This window comes from Barbus barbus (assembly GCF_936440315.1).
Source record: "Barbus barbus genome assembly, chromosome: 17".
NCBI lineage: Eukaryota > Metazoa > Chordata > Actinopteri > Cypriniformes > Cyprinidae > Barbus > Barbus barbus.
This window is the reverse complement of record NC_136745.1, coordinates 8181947-8201344: the sequence shown is the minus strand read 5'-3', so window position 1 is coordinate 8201344 and position 19398 is coordinate 8181947. Positions and strand designations below refer to the sequence as shown.

At 36.3% G+C, this 19398-nt stretch overlaps 1 protein-coding gene across 1 annotated transcript in view; it reads right to left on the bottom strand.

The window, feature by feature from the left end:
* Positions 1-15465, bottom strand: part of bicc2 (bicaudal C homolog 2) — a gene marked incomplete at both ends in the record, with an annotated part of 33215 nt that extends 17750 nt beyond the window's left edge. Inside the window, 9 exon segments of the mRNA XM_079438327.1 lie at positions 2396-2527; positions 4283-4546; positions 4616-4810; positions 10437-10490; positions 10592-10753; positions 10828-10907; positions 12903-12972; positions 13517-13563; positions 15219-15465. Coding sequence (XP_079294453.1) covers positions 2396-2527; positions 4283-4546; positions 4616-4810; positions 10437-10490; positions 10592-10753; positions 10828-10907; positions 12903-12972; positions 13517-13563; positions 15219-15465 — 1251 coding nt within the window.
* Positions 15466-19398: the final 3933 nt, after the last annotated feature.

Sequence of the window (19398 nt, the reverse complement as noted above, 5' to 3'; positions counted from 1 at the left end):
AATAAATAAAAAAAGAACAGTATTATAAAATAAAATTATATATGATCAGCTAAAAGAGTTACCATTTAACACCTCATATGACAAAAAAAAAAAAAGAACAGGATTATAATATAAAATGATATACACTCACCTAAAGGATTATTAGGAACACCATACTAATACTGTGTTTGACCCCCTTTCGCCTTCAGAACTGCCTTAATTCTACGTGGCATTGATTCAACAAGGTGCTGAAAGCATTCTTTAGAAATGTTGGCCCATATTGATAGGATAGCATCTTGCAGTTGATGGAGATTTGTGGGATGCACATCCAGGGTACGAAGCTCCCGTTCCACCACATCCCAAAGATGCTCTATTGGGTTGAAATCTGGTGACTGTGGGGGCCATTTTAGTACAGTGAACTCATTGTCATGTTCAAGAAACCAATTTGAAATGATTCGAGCTTTGTGACATGGTGCATTATCCTGCTGGAAGTAGTCATAAAGGGATGGACATGGTCAGCAACAATGCTCAGGTAGGCCGTGGCATTTAAACGATGCCCAATTGGCACTAAGGGGCCTAAAGTGTGCCAAGAAAACATCCCCCACACCATTACACCACCACCACCAGCCTGCACAGTGGTAACAAGGCATGATGGATCCATGTTCTCATTCTGTTTACGCCAAATTCTGACTCTACCATCTGAATGTCTCAACAGAAATCGAGACTCATCAGACCAGGCAACATTTTTCCAGTCTTCAACTGTCCAATTTTGGTGAGCTCGTGCAAATTGTAGCCTCTTTTTCCTATTTGTAGTGGAGATGAGTGGTACCCGGTGGGGTCTTCTGCTGTTGTAGCCCATCCGCCTCAAGGATGTGCGTGTTGTGGCTTCACAAATGCTTTGCTGCATACCTCGGTTGTAACGAGTGGTTATTTCAGTCAAAGTTGCTCTTCTATCAGCTTGAATCAGTCGGCCCATTCTCCTCTGACCTCTAGCATCAACAAGCCATTTTCGCCCACAGGACTGCCGCATACTGGATGTTTTTCCCTTTTCACACCATTCTTTGTAAACCCTAGAAATGGTTGTGCATGAAAATCCCAGTAACTGAGCAGATTGTGAAATACTCAGACCGGCCCGTCTGGCACCAACAACCATGCCACGCTCAAAATTGCTTAAATCACCTTTCTTTCCCATTCTGACATTCAGTTTGGAGTTCAGGAGATTGTCTTGACCAGGACCACACCCCTAAATGCATTGAAGCAACTGCCATGTGATTGGTTGATTAGATAATTGCATTAATGAGAAATTGAACAGGTGTTCCTAATAATCCTTTAGGTGAGTGTATATGATGAGCAAAAAAGAAAATCAACCAAAATATGGTTGAAAAAAAATATCAGTTGTTATATCAGCATTGAAAACAATTGTAATGCTCATGTTGTAAAAAGGTAGCAATACAAAATAAATCAATTTAAATTTGAACAAGATCTATAAAAAAATAACAAAAAATGCAAAGTCAAAATAAAATGTACCCATTCTATACACTATTAAACCATTTAAGTTTTATAGAGTTTTGTTTTGTTTTAATTGGTGAGTAACATTTTCATCACTGTAGCCCCTTTTATTTACATCAGCATAACAATTTTATAAATATATCATTTATATATTTATAAATAAATGTTATATATTTATTTGATCAATTATACATTTTATTTGTTTAATATTAGATTAATAAAATAGTATAATATATTTGAATATTGTTTTATGTATTTGTATATGACATCAGTTATAATTATTATAAGCAAAATATTATATTTTACATATTATACTTTTTTTTTTATTATTATACAATTTTACAGTGTTGTTTTTATAATTATGGGGTGAAATATGACCAAGACATGCTTAAAGTGTTGCAAAAAATAATGCAAAATCAAAACAAAATTTACCAGGAGAAAGAAAGCATTGGCATTGAACCTTGAAACATAACACTGATTCACTCATGGATAAATATTGAAATGTTGGCTGTGCAATAAGACTGAGTAAGTTTAAAAACTCTCACCATACTATCCATACTATTAAACATTGCGTTTAGTGCATCTTAACTCATAGAATAGTACATTAAAAACAGTATGTCAGCAGTGTCTGAATGGTGTCATATTTTTGGTGAATAATGAGCTATGCATGGCTTTTGCTTTAATATGACCGATAACCCCATGCTCTTTGAATCAAGTGACATGATGAAACGTGAGGATAATGAATGCAGTGAATTTACTGCTGTCAGTGTGAACGGCCCTAAAGATGATGACTGCGGTATAAGGAAATAAAATTATGAAACCGTAATTGTAGTCTATGAATTTGTATGCATGCCTTTTCTCTTGAGTGTTTGGTGACAGGTGCATTGTGGGAGCTGTGCTGCAGTACCTTCGCTGTCTGCTTGACCTTGGGTTTGACACTGATAAAAACACCCAGGTTCTGCATCATCTGAGTGAGTTTCCGGGGTTCAGACTCTCCCTCGTCCTTCAAATCAAACATCAGGCAGATGGGCAGACAGTCCTGAACAAGAAAACACACCAGCAGCAGGAGATCAACACATGGATATAGTCTCATCCAGATGCGTTACATTCATTCACCTCGGAGGAAATGGACTTCATGACAAATGTCTATTGTTTATTGTATACCAAGCATCCTGAATGTTGTAATCCTGTCAGAATTGTGTGTTTGGGTTCTATTTTCACATTAAACGACCTTTGTTTTGATATTTCCTAATGCAATTACTTTAAAAAAATATTTTTTAAAAACAGTTTCAATGAGGAGTAAGCTATAGCCTATTTTATTATCCTCATCATGCGGTGATGCGCTATAAAATTATTGCAGGGCAATAATTCCAGGTAATTTATTAATAAAAGTACTCTAATAATAATAATAATAGTCCTAATAATAAGAATAATGTAACAGGCCTACATTAATTGGAAATGCTAAATCCTCTTAATATTGCCAATTTTGATGCTTATCTCTGGCTATCATCGACACATGATACCATGCAAATCAGCACGGGGAGGTTATCACGTGCAATGTGTGCCCGTGTGGAAATAGTTATATTAAACTAAATATAAACGCTAAATATAGGCTATTTAACATGTGAATTCTTGCTAAAGATGCCGTTATATTACGGGTCGTTGGCATGAATTGCACTCGTGATGGTGATGGAGCACTCTTGGAGCGAGTGAAAACCTCGACGCTCCGACTTTTAAAAAATCCGCTCCTCGCTCCAGTCCAATTCACACCGCTCCGCTCACATACTCTGATTGTGAGTAACTGTTGCTGTCATGACAGATTTATTTCAGAACCAGCCGCTATCAAAATAATCTGGCTACGGGCGCAGGCGAGATATTATTGCGGGCCGCCTGTTGCTGACCACTGGTATATAATGACTGAATGATAGAAACATCTTCACACACCATTAGACATGCATAAATGCTGATGTGGTGATATAGTCATTTTGTTTCGTCTACTACTGTTCGAAATGTAATTGCATTGAAAATAATAAAACTGCTGAATGTGAAAGAAGCATTTTGGGAGAAATTACCTGTTAATTATAGTGAGTACAGACTGACCCAGTGTTATTTCAGTATTAGTAATATACTATTATATATTACTAATACAGTGGTGTGAAAAAGTGTTGGCCCCCCCTTCCTGGGTTTGGATTTTGTTTTCCCTTCATAATAAAAAAACTTAAGAAACTGCAAGTTGTGTTCACTTGTGTTATCTTTGATTAATATTTAAATTTGTTTGATGATCAGAAACATTAAAGTGTGACAAACATGCAAAAAAATAAAAAATCAGGAAGGGGGCCAACACTTTTTCACACCACTGTGTGTATGTATGTATATATATATATATTCTATTTTGTTCTTTTTTCTTTCAGTTTTAGTAATGTTAGTACTTAAACTAAACAAAAAGTATAAAAAGTATAAATATTTCCTTTGGCAAAGACACAGACATACAGTATATATTTTTTAAATATTTACATATATATATATTTATATTCATAGAATTTATATGATAAATAAATACATTTAGATTAACATTTTTCTTAAATATATACATGTGCATATACTTATATACAAATATACAAAAACTTTTATTTTGGATGTAACAAAAATACAAAAAAAATGTAATTAAAAAACAAAATAAAAAGTATTTTTCAAAATATTAAATTAAAACTATTGTAGAATTTGAACACTAAAATAACACTGTATCTCACTTCTTGTGACCATTATATCCCCAAACTGAGCAAAAAACACACACCATGAGCTGCTGTCGAGCGACACACACTCCGTCGGCCGTGCCCTGGATCAGCAGCGAGGGTGTGTGCTGCGGAGCGCTGAGGTCGGGCAGGATGATCTGCGTGTGCGTCTGATGCATGACGGTCAGGAAATTTGCTCCGTTCTGACCCAACAGGAACAGGTGCTGCTGTGAGGTCACGTCCAGCTGTGTGCTCACCATCACCCCCGTCACCCCGGCCAGCGCCTCCGCGCCCAGCAGCAGCTCCATGAGGACGCAGGTGGCCTTCTGCAGAGGTCAAAGGTCAATTATTGATGCTGCATGCAGCGCTGTGTCGTGTGTGAAGACAAGCGTCACCTTGACGGCAGCGGTGTTTCCCTGCGTTCCTCTCACGCTGCAGGTGCTGCAGTAGAGTTTGGGCTGCGTCCTGAAGCTGACGCTCACTCCGAACGCCTGAGCCACGTGCTGAATCAACGGCGAGCCCGTGTCACACACCACACCCCCCACAAGGGTCACAGGCAGGTCAAAGGTCAGCACCAGGGGCTGCAGGTCCTGCAAATCAGATTCACGTGCGCACACCCGTAAAACACATTTGAATCTAAATCTATGAAAGTTGAATATAAAGTCATATATTTGAATATAATGAATATTTATTAGAAAGACTGATTATTCGTAATGGTGATTCTGATTAGATTTTCATTAATATAGTTCAATATTTTTAGACATGAAAAGTAGCCTGACAAATATTACCATGATGTATAGAAAATTTACAAATGCATTTTTTAAAATATGTAATATTATATTACAGTGGATATAAAAAGTCTACACACCCCTATTAAAATGCCAGGCTTCTGTGATGTAAAAAATGAGAGCAAGATAAAATATTTTAGAACTTTTACCACCTTTAAATGTAAACTATAACCTGTACAACTCAGTTAAAAAACAAACTGAAATCTTTTAGGTGGGGGGAGTAAAAATAAAAAACTGAAATAATGTGGTTGCAAAAGTGTGCACATCCTTAAACCAATACTTTGTTGAAGCACCTTTTGATTTTATTACAGCACTCAGTATTTTTGGGTAAGAGTCCATCAGCATGGCACATCTTGACTTAGCGATATTAGCCCATTCTTGTTTGCAAAAGCGCTCCATATCTGTCAGACTGTGCACAGCCCTCTTCAGATCACCCCACAGATTTTCAATCGGATTCAGGTCTGGGCTCTGGCTGGGCCATTCCAAAACTTGAATCTTCTTCTGGTGAAGCCATTCTTTTGTTGATTTGGATGTGTGCTTTGGGTTGTTATCGTGCTGAAAGATAAAGCTCCTCTTCATCTACAGCTTTCCAGCAGAAGCCTGAAGGTTTTGTGCCAATATTGACTGGTATTTGGAACTGTTCATAATTCCCTCCACCTTGACTAAGGCCCCAGTTCCAGCTGAAGAAAAACAGCCCAAAGCATGATGCTGCCACCGCCATGCTTCACTGAGGGTATGGTGTTCCTTTGGTGATGTGCGGTGTTGTTTTTGTGCCAAACACACCTTTTAGAATTATGACCAAAAAGTTCAACCTCGGTGTCATCAGACCATAACACATTTTCCCGCATGCTTTTATGCTTCAAATGTGTTTTTGCCAAATTTAGACAAAAATGTTTAGACAACAATAGCCCAGATATATGAAGAATGCGGTAGATAGTTGTTACATGTACTACACAGCCAGTACTTTCCAGAAATTCCTGCAGCTCCTTTAATGTTGCTGTAGGCCTCTTGGCAGCCTCCCTGACGAGTTTTCTTCTCATCTTTTCATCAATTTTGGAGAGACGCCCAGTTCTTGGTAATGTCACTGTTATGCCATATTTTCTCCACTTGATGATGATGGTCTTCACTGTGTTCCATGGTATTTTTTTGTACCCTTCTCCTGACTGATACCTTTTAACAACTGATGCTTTGAAAGCTCTTTGTGGACCATGGCTTTTGCTGTAAGATGCGACTAAGAAAATGAGTATGTTTACATGGACAACAAAAATCAGATTTTAACACGATTAAAGGCCCGTTCACACCAAGCACAATAACGATAAAGATATAGTTCTAAAAATCGTTCTCAGTATTAAAGAATAGCAGCGTCCACAACACAACTATAACGATAAAGGCACAAAGAAACGATATCATTGGAATCACTTCCAGAACGATTTTTTTCCAGCTGATGAACGATAAAAACACTGACAGCCAATCAGAATCCATCCTGCTATAATATGCTCGAGAATAAGAATAAACAGACGATATCGTTCGCTGCTGTGGACGCTAATATCGTTATCTTTATCATTATCGTGCTTGGCGTGAACGGCCGGGCCTTAAGACTATACTCTGATTAAGAATCTACCATGTAAACAGAGATTTTTGATTGCCTTAATCCGGCTAAAGTCATATTTGTAATAAACACAAATCGAATTAAGACATGTGGAGTATTTCTATTTTAGTCGCATTATCAAAGTGCAGTATAGACATCTACACACCTTAATCACATTACTACAGTCGTGTAGGACTTTTCGCCGCATTTTGCGACAGGAGAACACACGGCAGTGGTCAACTGTTTGACGGCAAACAAAAGAGCATGGCTTTAACAACGCCGTCATCTGTTTCCACATATAGCATGACAAATAATTAACTGCACTTAAAGCTTTCGTAAAAACCCAAAACTGTATATGGCACCATAATGCAGACGGACTATATGTTTATACGTGGAATTCTGGAGGGGACGTCAGATGGCGTTGCGTGGGGACATAATGGCGTGGGGACATAATTAGCAACTAATGTAAACACCTTAAACACCATAATATTGTCTTATTTAGAATAAGGTAAATAATTAGATTATTGATGTCCATGTAAACGTAGTCAGTGTCAGGATGGCAGATGTGTACTGATACCCATATAACATGAGTTTGAATGTGATTGCTTAATTCTGAACACAGCCACATCCCGAGTTATATATGGGGGGGGGGGGGGGGGGGGGGGGGGCATTTTAACAGGGGTGTGCAGACTTTTTATATCCACTTTATATTAATATTGATATTATAATTTAATATTATTTCACTAAATTTGATATAATATTGATATATTAATATTTGTTATATATTTATATTATGTATATTGTAATTAAGTTAATTAAATATAAAAATGTGTTGAATTATCACAAAAACATAAATTATGTAACTTAATGGGCATAAAATTGAATTTTATATACTATATACAGTTGTGGTCAGAATTATTGGCACCCTTGGTAAATATGATCAAAGGTGGCTCTGAAAATAAACCTGCATTATTAATCTTTTGATCTTTTATAAAAAAAAAAAACAAAAAAAACAAAGTCCAAATTCCCTTAATGATCCATCGCAATGAGAAAAACCAAAGAATATATTTCTGATGTGCAGAAAAAGATAATTGAGCTTCACAAATTAGTGAAGTGGCTTTAAGAAAAGAGCTGGAGCAGTGAAAATTCCCATTTCCACCATCAGGGCAATAATTAAGAATTTCCAATCAACATAAAATGTTACGAAACTGCCTGGAAGAGGGACATGTGTCTATATCGTCCTAATGCACGGTGAGAAGGAGAGTTTGAGTGGCTAAAGACTCTCCAAGGACCACAGCTGGAGAATTGTAGCGAAAGGTTGAGTTTCGGGGTCAGAAAACCTTTAAAAAAAATATTGTCAAACAGCCCCTACATCACCACATGTTGTTTGGGAGGGTTTCAAGAAAAATTATCCTAGCTCATCCAAAAACAAACTCCAGCATATTCAGTTATCAGGCACGACTGGAACTTCAAATGGGTCTGGCTTCTATGGTCAGATGAAACTAAAAAAAGAGCTTTTTAGCAGCAAACACTCAAGATGGATTTGGTGAACACAGGGATAAAAAGTACCCCATGTGTACAATGAAATATACTGCTGTATATATTTGATGTTGTGGGCCTATATTTCTGCTGGAGGTCCTGGACATCTTGTTTAGACACATGGCATCATGGATTCTATCAAATACCAACAGATAAAAAATCAATAAGTGACTGACTCTGTTAGAAATCTTATAATGGGCCATGTTTGGATCTTCCAACTGTACAATAATCCAAACACAAACCTCAAAAACAACACAAAAATGGGTCACTGGGCACAAAACCAAGCTTCTGCTATGGCCATTCCATTCCTCTGATCTGAACCCTGTAGAAAATGAGTGAGGTGAACTGAAGAGAAGAAGCACCAACATGCAGCTGGGAATATAAAGGATCTGGAGTGATTCTGGATGAAGGAATGGTCTCTGATCTCTTGTCAGGTGATCTCTAACCTCATCAGGTATTATAGGAGAACATTTAGAGCTGTTAAACAGGAAAATGGAGGTTTCAAAAAGTATTGAATAAAAGGGGGCCGTTAATTGTGGCCAATGTGTATTAGAGAAAAACATTTATTTCATAATGATATTTCCTCCCATCCTCCCAATTCTTATTATCCAATGAATTATCCAAGTTTTTAAATAAAAGATCAAAAGGATTAAAAATGCAGATTAATTTTCACAGCCTTATAGATCATATTTACCAAGGGTGCCAATAATTCTGACCATGACTGTATGCATGTATGTATGTATGTATGTATGTATGTATGTATGTATATATATATATATATATATATATATAGAGCGAGAGAGAGAGAGAGAGAGAGAGAGAGAGAGATGTATTTTTTTTAAGCATCATAAAAATTAAAGGTAGCATAATAGAAATTACCATAAAGTATAAATACTTTACAGTATTTTTTTAATTATGTATATATATTATGATATATTAATTTGTAATATTATATTAATATATTCAAATTAACGTTATGTTATAATATTATATAAATATCAATTACTAAATATCATTACATCAAAAAAAATCTAAACTATAAAAAATGTTACTTGAAATAAAATAAAATATAAAAAAATATTTTAATTATTTTATTTCATTTTTTATTTTATTTCAAGGCAACAGTTATCTTTTTTTAAGTTGAAGTGCTAAAATAACTCAAACTAAATAAAGTTAAACTAAAACAGATAAAAAAAACTAGATATTATTAAAAACACAAATAAAAACTAATCCAATTTCTAACACCTATTTCTTATTAATAATAATGAGTAATATTATTTTCAGTGATGTGCAACCTATACATATCAGTTAACGCCTCAAAATGCGTTTTATGACCCTTTTATGGTCTTGATCTTTCTTTTTCTTTCTGATTATGATGTGAAATATAACCAAGACACATCTTAAACATAAAAATCTTTTAAAATAAATAACTAAATAAATAAAAGAAAAAAAATCTTAATGTGTGAATACTAGGGGTGTCCTCGACTAAAGATTTTCATAGTCGAATCTGAATTTTCTAATCTTGCCGATATTGGACTGATAGTCGAATCATATGTTTTGGGGGCGGGGCAAAATACATGACCAAGAGTTAAGTCAGACATAATTATACTGACGTTAACACACAGGGAACATGTGTAACGGACGCCTCGCAGATACAAACTGGGTAAATAATGTTTTATGTTTTGATTAAAAGATAACATGAAACGTCAGCGAAACCCTAAGACATTTTTTACATCCCAACATTTTTTACATTAGTGCTCTCATTATAACGTTATGTATATGACAGTATTAATAATAATTAATTAATATATATACACAGTATATAAACCGGCTGAAACGTTTTGAAATCACTTGTACCCAACCTGATGGAAAAAATCCGATCTTTCACTCTGCCTGTGTAAAGATTTAAATCCCTGCCGCCAAGATGCTCCTCTGCCCATCACGGATTATTGAAAGTGAAACTTAAATCTATAGGGGTGGTTGGATTTATTCACGCACGTTAAAATATTTATTTGAAGCTTCTTTCTTTTCAGTTTCTTATTTATAGCATTATTTTAATAGGCTTTATATTAACTTATTGGGAGAAAACTGGTAGTTTTATGTGAAATCAAAATTTGAGGACCCCCATATATCCAAAATGGCATGATCATAACAACCCCCGAATATTCGACTGTGAGACTGGAAATCGAAACAGGCTCCTCGTATCAAAGCATCGAATCATCGACTATTCGGGGTCACTCCTAGTGAATACTAATTCGTATGTTTGAATAGAATGAATATTAATGTTAATGAGTCACTGACCCGGATCTGTCTCCTGGCAGACTCCACCCCCTGAACCGTTCCGGCGATTGACACCTGCAGGTTCATACTTGCTTACGTTTTCACATAAAACTCAAATGAATCATGTAGTATGTAGCAGTGCAGCAGTATGCTACAACAGTGAGGGAAGCGAGTACCTGGTTGCTCTTTTCTCCTGTGCTGTGGTTCCGGTTGGAATCGGGGAAGTGAATGTGACAGGAAGTGTCCTCCATGACCTTCTTAATGTTTCCACCCCCTTTCCCGATCACATGAGAGTGTTCCGTGTGAGTGACGTCCATCTTCAGTGTGACTTTATTCACCTGTGCACAGGTGGGCTGCGGTGAGATCGCCACAGGGCAGATGAACAGAGAAATCATAGGAGCTCAAATCTCACCTTAGTCTCTAGAAGCTCCAAAATCTTGCGTTTGGCCTCCAGAACGTTTGCTCTCTTCCCCTCCACTTTCACATGAGGATCTAAACAGAAATACACAAATCATCACAATGCATTTTACTTCCATAACACCCAAATATTCAGTGGAAAACGTGGATTGGGATCATGAAAATGGCCTTTATTTTTGTCAGAGATTATGATATTATGATATGTTATTAGACTTACTAAGACATTTGTTGAGGAAGTAAATAGTTGCTTTACAAATCTTATCTGCAGCATAAATGGCAGCCCACTGCTCCGGGTGTGTGTTCACTGTGTGTGTGTGTGTGTGTGTGTGTTCACTGCTGTGTGTGTGTGTTCACTGCTGTGTGTGTGTGTGTGTGTTCACTGCTGTGTGTGTGTGTGTGTGTGTGTGTGTGTGTGTGTGTGTGTGTGTGTGTGTGTGTGTTCACTGCTGTGTGTGTGTGTGTGTGTGTGTGTTCACTGCTGTGTGTGTGTGTGTGTGTGTGTTCACTGCTGTGTGTGTGTGTGTTCACTGCTGTGTGTGTGTGTGTTCACTGCTGTGTGTGTGTGTGTGTGTGTGTTCACTGCTGTGTGTGTTCGCTGCTGTGTGTGTGTGTGTGTGTGTGTTCACTGCTGTGTGTGTGTTCACTGCTGTGTGTGTGTGTTCACTGCTGTGTGTGTGTTCACTGCTGTGTGTGTGTGTGTTCACTGCTGTGTGTGTGTGTGTGTGTGTGTGTGTGTGTTCACTGCTGTGTGTGTGTGTGTGTGTGTTCACTGCTGTGTGTGTGTGTGTGTGTGTTCACTGCTGTGTGTGTGTGTGTGTGTGTGTGTGTTCACTGCTGTGTGTGTGTGTGTGTGTGTGTGTTCACTGCTGTGTGTGTGTGCACGTTGGATGGGTTAAATGCAGAGCACGAATTCCGAGTATGGGTCACCATGCTTGGCAGTATGTCACTTCACATGTTTATTTCAGTTTTAGTTTTAGTAATTTTAGTACTTCAAGTACTTAAAATAAGTAAAAGTTTTTATTTTATTTGATATAAGTTAAAGTTTATTCTATTTAAATTAATGTAATTTTACAAGTAATTTTTTTTTTTACTTTTCGTTTGCCACATAATAACAATGGACCAACCCAAACCCTAAAAAAATTATATTTTGCTGAAAATAAAACCATACATAAATAATAATAGTAATTTCTTCAGTTGGTTCTGTCATATTTATCTCAACAGGGTTTTTATAATTAACTAAAGCTAAGACTATTCACAAACATTTTCATTAAAAATTTAAAATTGTTAACTGTTCACAAAAACACAAAGCTTAAACTTGCTTTATTACAGTTGGCAACACTTCAAATTTTCATTTAGTTTAACTTGAAGTAATAAAATTACTAAAACTTAAAATTATTAAACTAAAACTGAAATAAGAATTGATCAAAACTAGATGATAAAATACTGCAAATACAAAACAAAATCTAAATATAAAAAATATATAGTATTTTTCTAAACATGTCCGTTCAGTTTTTATTCATTTTTTATTTTAGTTTTAGTCCTTTTAGATCTTCAACTTAAACTAAATAAAAATGAGAAAAGTTGAAACCTTGAAAAGTTTAAGTTTTTTTAGATTTCATTTCAGATGGTTTATTTTATTTCAATTAACATAAATGTTTTATATTTAGTTATATAAAACCTAAACCCTCAAAGAGAACATTTTGCATTTATAGTTAAAAAAAAAAAAAAGGAAAAAAGTGAATCTTGTTTACGCATAAAAACCAAAGCATAGTTTGGGTTTTAACCCTTATGACTTTAGCTTAAACCTCATCTGCATATTCAGACTTGGTGCATTAAAATGCATTACGTCAGGTCAGATGTCAATAATGGCAAAGGCAATTGCATGCAACCAGACAGCAGGAATACAGTGCATGGGTCATGCCGACTAGTTTTATGACACCTTTATAGTGCTTTGGAAATTCTGGTCATTGTATGTAAAACAGCACCCTGGACATTCAAATAAACAACGCTTTTTAGGTTTGGACCAATATGAGGTTGAATAAATGATGACAGGACTGTGACAGCACTCACCTTTCTTTGATTTGGCACCGATCTTCAGCTTGGATGGCCATTTCACCTGCGTGTGTGTTTCTCTCATCACCTGAGACAATGAGTGTGTGAGGAAGAGAAACTAGTGTTCAAAAGACACTCAATTTGCATCTTCACATCCTCCATTCAACAGAGACAATGGCTCATTAGCATCTCAAAGCTCTAAGTTTCGCCTTCATAACAGCGGATCTGTTCTGTGTGTTTGGGACAAAATCACTTAAGTGACTTTTTTTCTTTCTCCTTAATTAAAAAAAGACCAGAAAACCGCAAAAAAAAACAGCATGTCATCTTCATACAGAGACACTAGAGGATCTCAACAAACACATGCACACGTTTGTTGATGTCTGCTGTCGACAGGATTATGAATGTTTAAATATGGAAATGTGAATGTGGCCCATATCAGGAACTGCTCAAAGATGAGTTAATATCAGGTGTATTATAGCATATACACCAAAACCACAACCATAAAACACATTTTCATTACTTGAAATAAGATATTAAAATGCAAACCATTAATAAAAACTACAATAAGATATCAAATGACATTAAAACAACACTGGTTATTATTAGATGTTTATTTGAACTCAGTTTCCTACCTTATGGAAGAACTCCTCGCCTGACAGTCCAGAACCTTCTGCAGGAGCTAAAGACACAGAGAAAGAAAGATTTATACACCATATTTCATATTAAAACATGTAAAAAAAAATTATTAACAATACACATATACATATATATTTTTACATTTTATAAAATATATTTAATTATACATGATGCAAAATATAATTATTAAATGGAATTTAAATTATATGGAATTTAACATAATTTGCATTTATACAACCCTATTTTGTTGATATTGTGCTGTTTACAGATTTTCTATATAGTCTGTTTCCAAAGTACACTATTTGTAGACAAATATGTATACATTTACACACACAAATACTCCATACACACAAAATATGCTTTACCAACAACGTAAATGGTAGTTAAATAAACAGCTAAAATAATGTTTTGCATTCATAATAGCATATTTTGTTCATATTGAGCTCTGTTTCCACATCATCTATTTCTGAACTATATGTAGACAATATATAGAATATACGCTACTTTATATGCTTTTACCAAAAATGTAAATGTAACTGAAATACAAGGTGTTTTTTTTTCTCCGTAAGGAAAACAGCTAATAAATCAAATAATTAACTTTTTGAAAATCTAAAACAGCAGAAAGTTTTGTGTGAGGGGTAGGGTTTGGGTAAAGGGATATAGAAAATACAGTTTGTACAGTTTGAAAACCATTACACCTATGGAGAGTGTCTGTGGGGTGGTAAAGTTAAACACATTTGCCCCAGAGTGACATTTACTGGGTTAGGGTGAACATCCCTCCTTTCATTAACTGCTCCTCATCGCTACGGGTTACAAGGCTCTGCAAGCAAGAATGACTGAACAACCAGCGTGTGTGTGTGTGTGTGCGTGTGTGTGTGTGCGTGTAAAAGAAAAAGCCCCCAAAGTTGCTTCTGAGAAACGGCGTAAAACAGCAAAGCTATGTTAGAGCAACCGATGCTTACGCAAAACTAATTCACCATCCTGTGTAAGAAGCAAACACAGCGAACTACAGACACAATGAGCAGAAACACAGACGACTGAAGCAAGAATCACTGTTAAATGGTGTGTGCAAGTCCAGCGTTTGAGATCCAGACACAAGCGATTCCTCAAATCATGTGTGTTTATGAGGAGAGCTGTGCTTGCTAAGTAATCAGAGGCACTTTAAAAAAAATAAAAAAATAAATACTAATGTTTCTAATTCTAAGGAACTTTAAGTGAAAGATCTGATGTGAAGTTTATCTTAAAGTCAACTCCTCCATTAAATCTGATGAGCTCTGATGGAGAACATCTGAACTTCTATACCAGATCAGCACAAATACATCGGCATTTCTTTGCTTTCCTCTCTGACAAGCTCAATCTGTCACTCGCTCTCATCTCTGAGGGATTTGAATGTCAACTCCAGCTCGTGTTGATGAATCGCAGGCAGTTAAACTCGACTTGACTCCAGAATCTTCCTGGACAGCTCATGATAACAGACCATTAAACCTGTTCATCATGGCAGAACCGCCACACAAACGGGCCACATCCATCTAACGCTCCCTAACATCACATCTCAGTGCATTCAGAAGGACAATTTGCTGAAAAACCATGACAGGTGGCTTTCTAAACGGGTTTCATTTGCATGCACAGATTAATGAAGCTTCTGGAATAATTCTACAGAAAACCTTGACAGATTACCATCATTGATCAAACACTCACCGTACAGCATGTGCTCCAGCTTCTTCCGGTCGATCCGGAATCTCTCCTCCACACACTCCGGGTCTGAAGGCTCCTGGTCCTGAAGTTCAGATCCTTCATCCTCCTCGTCCTCATCATCCTCCTCCTTCTTCTTGTTCTGGTTTTGCAGGATCTGGTCCTGCTCCTGGTTCTGGTCCAGCTGCGGTCCATTGCAAGACTCTGGTTCAGGAGACTCAGGAACGGAGCTGCACGTCTCTGAGGCCGCCATAGTGAGAGTGTGTGTGTGTGTCCGTCAGTGTGACCAAGGAAACAAGAAAAAGAGGGGCCCTGAGAGACACACACACACACACACACACACACACACACACACACACACACACACACACACCTCAGAACAGAGCAATATAGCACATCACACCCCTCTAACAGATCACGTGACCACAGGACAATCTCAAAGAGACACAGCTGAGAACTTTTGTATCACTGTTGTTTCTCCTAAAATAAAAGGGGCCCAAATAAATCACTACCCAGCAAACAGAGAACGTTCTCTCAAAGTTATGAACAGCAAAGTTAATCAAATATTCGCTCAGTGTTATGAAAAAAAAAAAAAAAAAATCTGTCATTAATTACTCACCCTAATGTTGTTCCAAACCCGTAAGACCTTTCGTCTTCGGAACACAAATGAAGATATTTTTGATGAAATCCGAGAGCTTTCTGACCCAGCATAGACAGCAATGGATCAAGGTACAGAAAGGTAGTAAGGACATCGATAAAATAGTCCATGTGACATCAGTGGTTCAAACATAATATTATGAAGCTACGAAATACATTTTGTTCGCAAAGACAACAAAAATACAACTTTACTCAACGATTTCTTCTCTTCTGGGTCAGTCAGCTGCCATTCACGAGAGTATCACAACTGTGTATTAGTACTTATAAAGCACATAATAATTCTAATGGGAATGGTGTAAACATGGTGGACTGTAGGAATGTGTTCTTTATTCGTTCCCGTAAGTGCTGTGGCCTTCATAAAGCCCGTCTCCTCCTCCCGCTGGAAGGAGTGTTTCAGACCCCTGGTTCAGGGGGAGGGGAGCGTTTCAGAAACAATACTGGCCCGAGACCCTCCATTAACAACCACCACCAGCACGAATGCCAGTGTTGCCAGATCGGGTTGACGATTTCCAGCCCAAAAGCTCACCAAAACCCGCCCAATTCAACAAAAACCAGCCCAAAATCTTAACTGACAAAATAATGTGATAGAATTTTATCGTATGTTTTAATTTTACGTCAATAAAGGTTGATAAGTACCATTTTTATCTCCTTAAAATAAAATAATGACAAAATAAAATAAAGATAGGTTAAATCAATTTCACAGGAATATGGATCAAAACAGGGCAAATGCGTTAAAGGGAGACATAAAATTAAAATGTCCAAAAATCTTTTCAAAGTGGTAATCAGGAAATTAACCGATGACTTTAACCCTCGGAAAAACACATGGATTATTTTCAATGTCCACAGTAAGAATAATCTATTTTTTGGAGCAAAAAGTGCACAATAAAGTGATCAGAACGCAATAAATTAGCTGGCATTTACTCTCATGCACTCATACACACACCCATGACAGCCAAAAATGTGTTATTCATTGATACATACTGTATGATAATCTGACAGCAAAAATAAATAATAATAATAATAATAATAACAATCAACAACAATAATGCGCTTACCTTTGTCTTGTGCTTCAACTGGGTCATTCTTCAATTGGGGTGGCAAATGAGAGGCAGAAATTTTAAAAATGTTTGTTTGTTTTCTTTTAATAAAATGTAATGCTATGCATTTAAAATTTGTTTAATATTATATATCAATTAAAACTGAAGCTTAATAACCTTTAGATTTTTAAATAATTTGAATCAAAAACTGGTGAAACAACCACTTATGTCTATGGTGTTACCAATATTTGAAGTAAAATTTTGGTTTGTTCTAAAATGAGCAGGGATATGCAACTTTAGGTAATAATTAATAAATACAAAAATTACTGTAAGGACTCAGTTGCATTGATCATTTAAATTAATTTTTTCAAAAGAAATGCTTAATTGTTCATCTTGGCCCCTATTTTTGCCAAAGAAGAATTGTTTCGTTTTTTTAAAAATGTGTATATACATAAAAAAGGGCAGGAAAAATGGTCTGTGCTACTTTTATAGTCTTTATTCTAAAATATTACAACCACTTTACAGTCTAAAAACATTAAATTATATGATCAAATGGCTCTGAAGGAAAGAAATTTCAGATATTTTTTGAAGTAACACCACAGACGTAATATTGCATAAACGGTTTAACAATTTCAAGTTTATTGAGCAAAATACTGAAATTCATCATGAGTAGGATTACAAGAACTATCTTCTCTGATAAAAGAACATTTAGAGAAAAACTGAATAAAAAAATATTATTAAAACACTACATAAACACTGTTTCTCACAGTGAGTGTTTCACTCTCTCAAAAAAATGTCTGCACAATGGATTGTGCTGCAATCACAATGTGTGATATGTTTCAATAGAGAATAAAAAAAAAAACTGTCCACAGACTTAACAAAACATAAAAAAAAAATCAGAACATCTTCAGTGAATAAATCATGCATCCACAAACGTATTTAAGTAAAGTAAAGTCGTGACGTATTGTCAAGTATGGTGACCCATACTCGAAATTGGTGCTCTGCGTTTAACCCATCCAAGTGCACACACACAGCAGTGAGTAGTGAACAAATGCACACACACACACACACACCGTGAACACACACCCGGAGCAGTGGGCAGCCATGCTGCAGCGCCCGGGGAGCAGTTGGGGGTTCGGTGCCTTGCTCAAGGGCACCTCAGTCGTGGTATTGAGGGTGGAGAGAGCGCTGTACATTCACTCCCCCCACCTACAATCCCTGCCGGCCGGGGACTCGAACCCGCAACCTTTCGATTACGAGTCCGACTCTCTAACCATTAGGCCACGACTTCCCACCACGAAGTCCCACGACTTAACACAAAACATAAAAAAATGCTGAACATCTTCAGTGAATAAATCATGTATCCACAAACTTATTTAACACAAAACATTCAGAACAGCTCAAGGGCTGCCTATTTAATGCAGTCTGCCTATAGGTGGTTTGGTTGTTATCAGTATCACCATTTTTTATACATTTCTGGTTGTATGTTGTCTGTGGAGTTACTATAGAGTCTGTGGTGTTACCAGGATAGGCAGTAACACCACAGACAGTAACACCACAGACAAATTAGCCTAAATCCAGACTTTTCTAAAATGGAGGCTGCCATCATGATGATTTAAAGATCAGGGGATATTTTGAAGATATGAATAAGTATGTATTTATCAAAATTTTGATTAAAATTTGTAAAATCTGCAAGTTATCAACATAACACCACAGACACCAATAAAGTGCGACACATGAAATTGTCAGGAATTTAGCTAACTTTAAGAAAATTATTAAGAAAGAATGTACTCACCATGCACCCCTCAGATCAACCAGCACCTGCAATGACCTTTACACACAGGAAGTAGTCCAAATAGATCTCCCCCGTTTCTTAATGGGGCGACGACCATTGATGTAACACCACAGACATGAATTTGGGGGACACTACTTTTTTCTTAAATATTACAAAATATGTATTTTTTTTTTTTATTTAATATAATTGTACATGTTAAATCAAATCTATGTTCACAATATAACCACTTTATTTGTGTTAAAAATTTTATTTTGTTGCAATTACATTCCATGAAACCTCTCTGAGGTATGGCGGGAACATGCATATTTTGTTACAAATGTAATCTCTCAAACTCAATTAAATATGTATTTTAAAACAAAAATGTAATTATTAATAGTGCACAAATTGTGTTTATCCTACAGAATACAAAAATGCAACATTTTTTTTTATTATTGGTATTTAAAGTTTATTTCAACTGTTTTAAAGTAGAGGGACACCACTTGCCACCACAAATGAAGAATGACCCAACTACAGCATGCATTTCACGAAGTACACATTTTAGAACATAATGCAGAACTTTGCAGTCCAAACTGTTCAAGTCCAGCAGCTGTCAATGCATACCAGAGTAGAGTCTGGACGGTTTAAAAGATGTTCTGAAGCAGAACAGCATCGTATAGTCCCATGTTCAGTTTTGATTTTTATTAAATCATTCAACTGT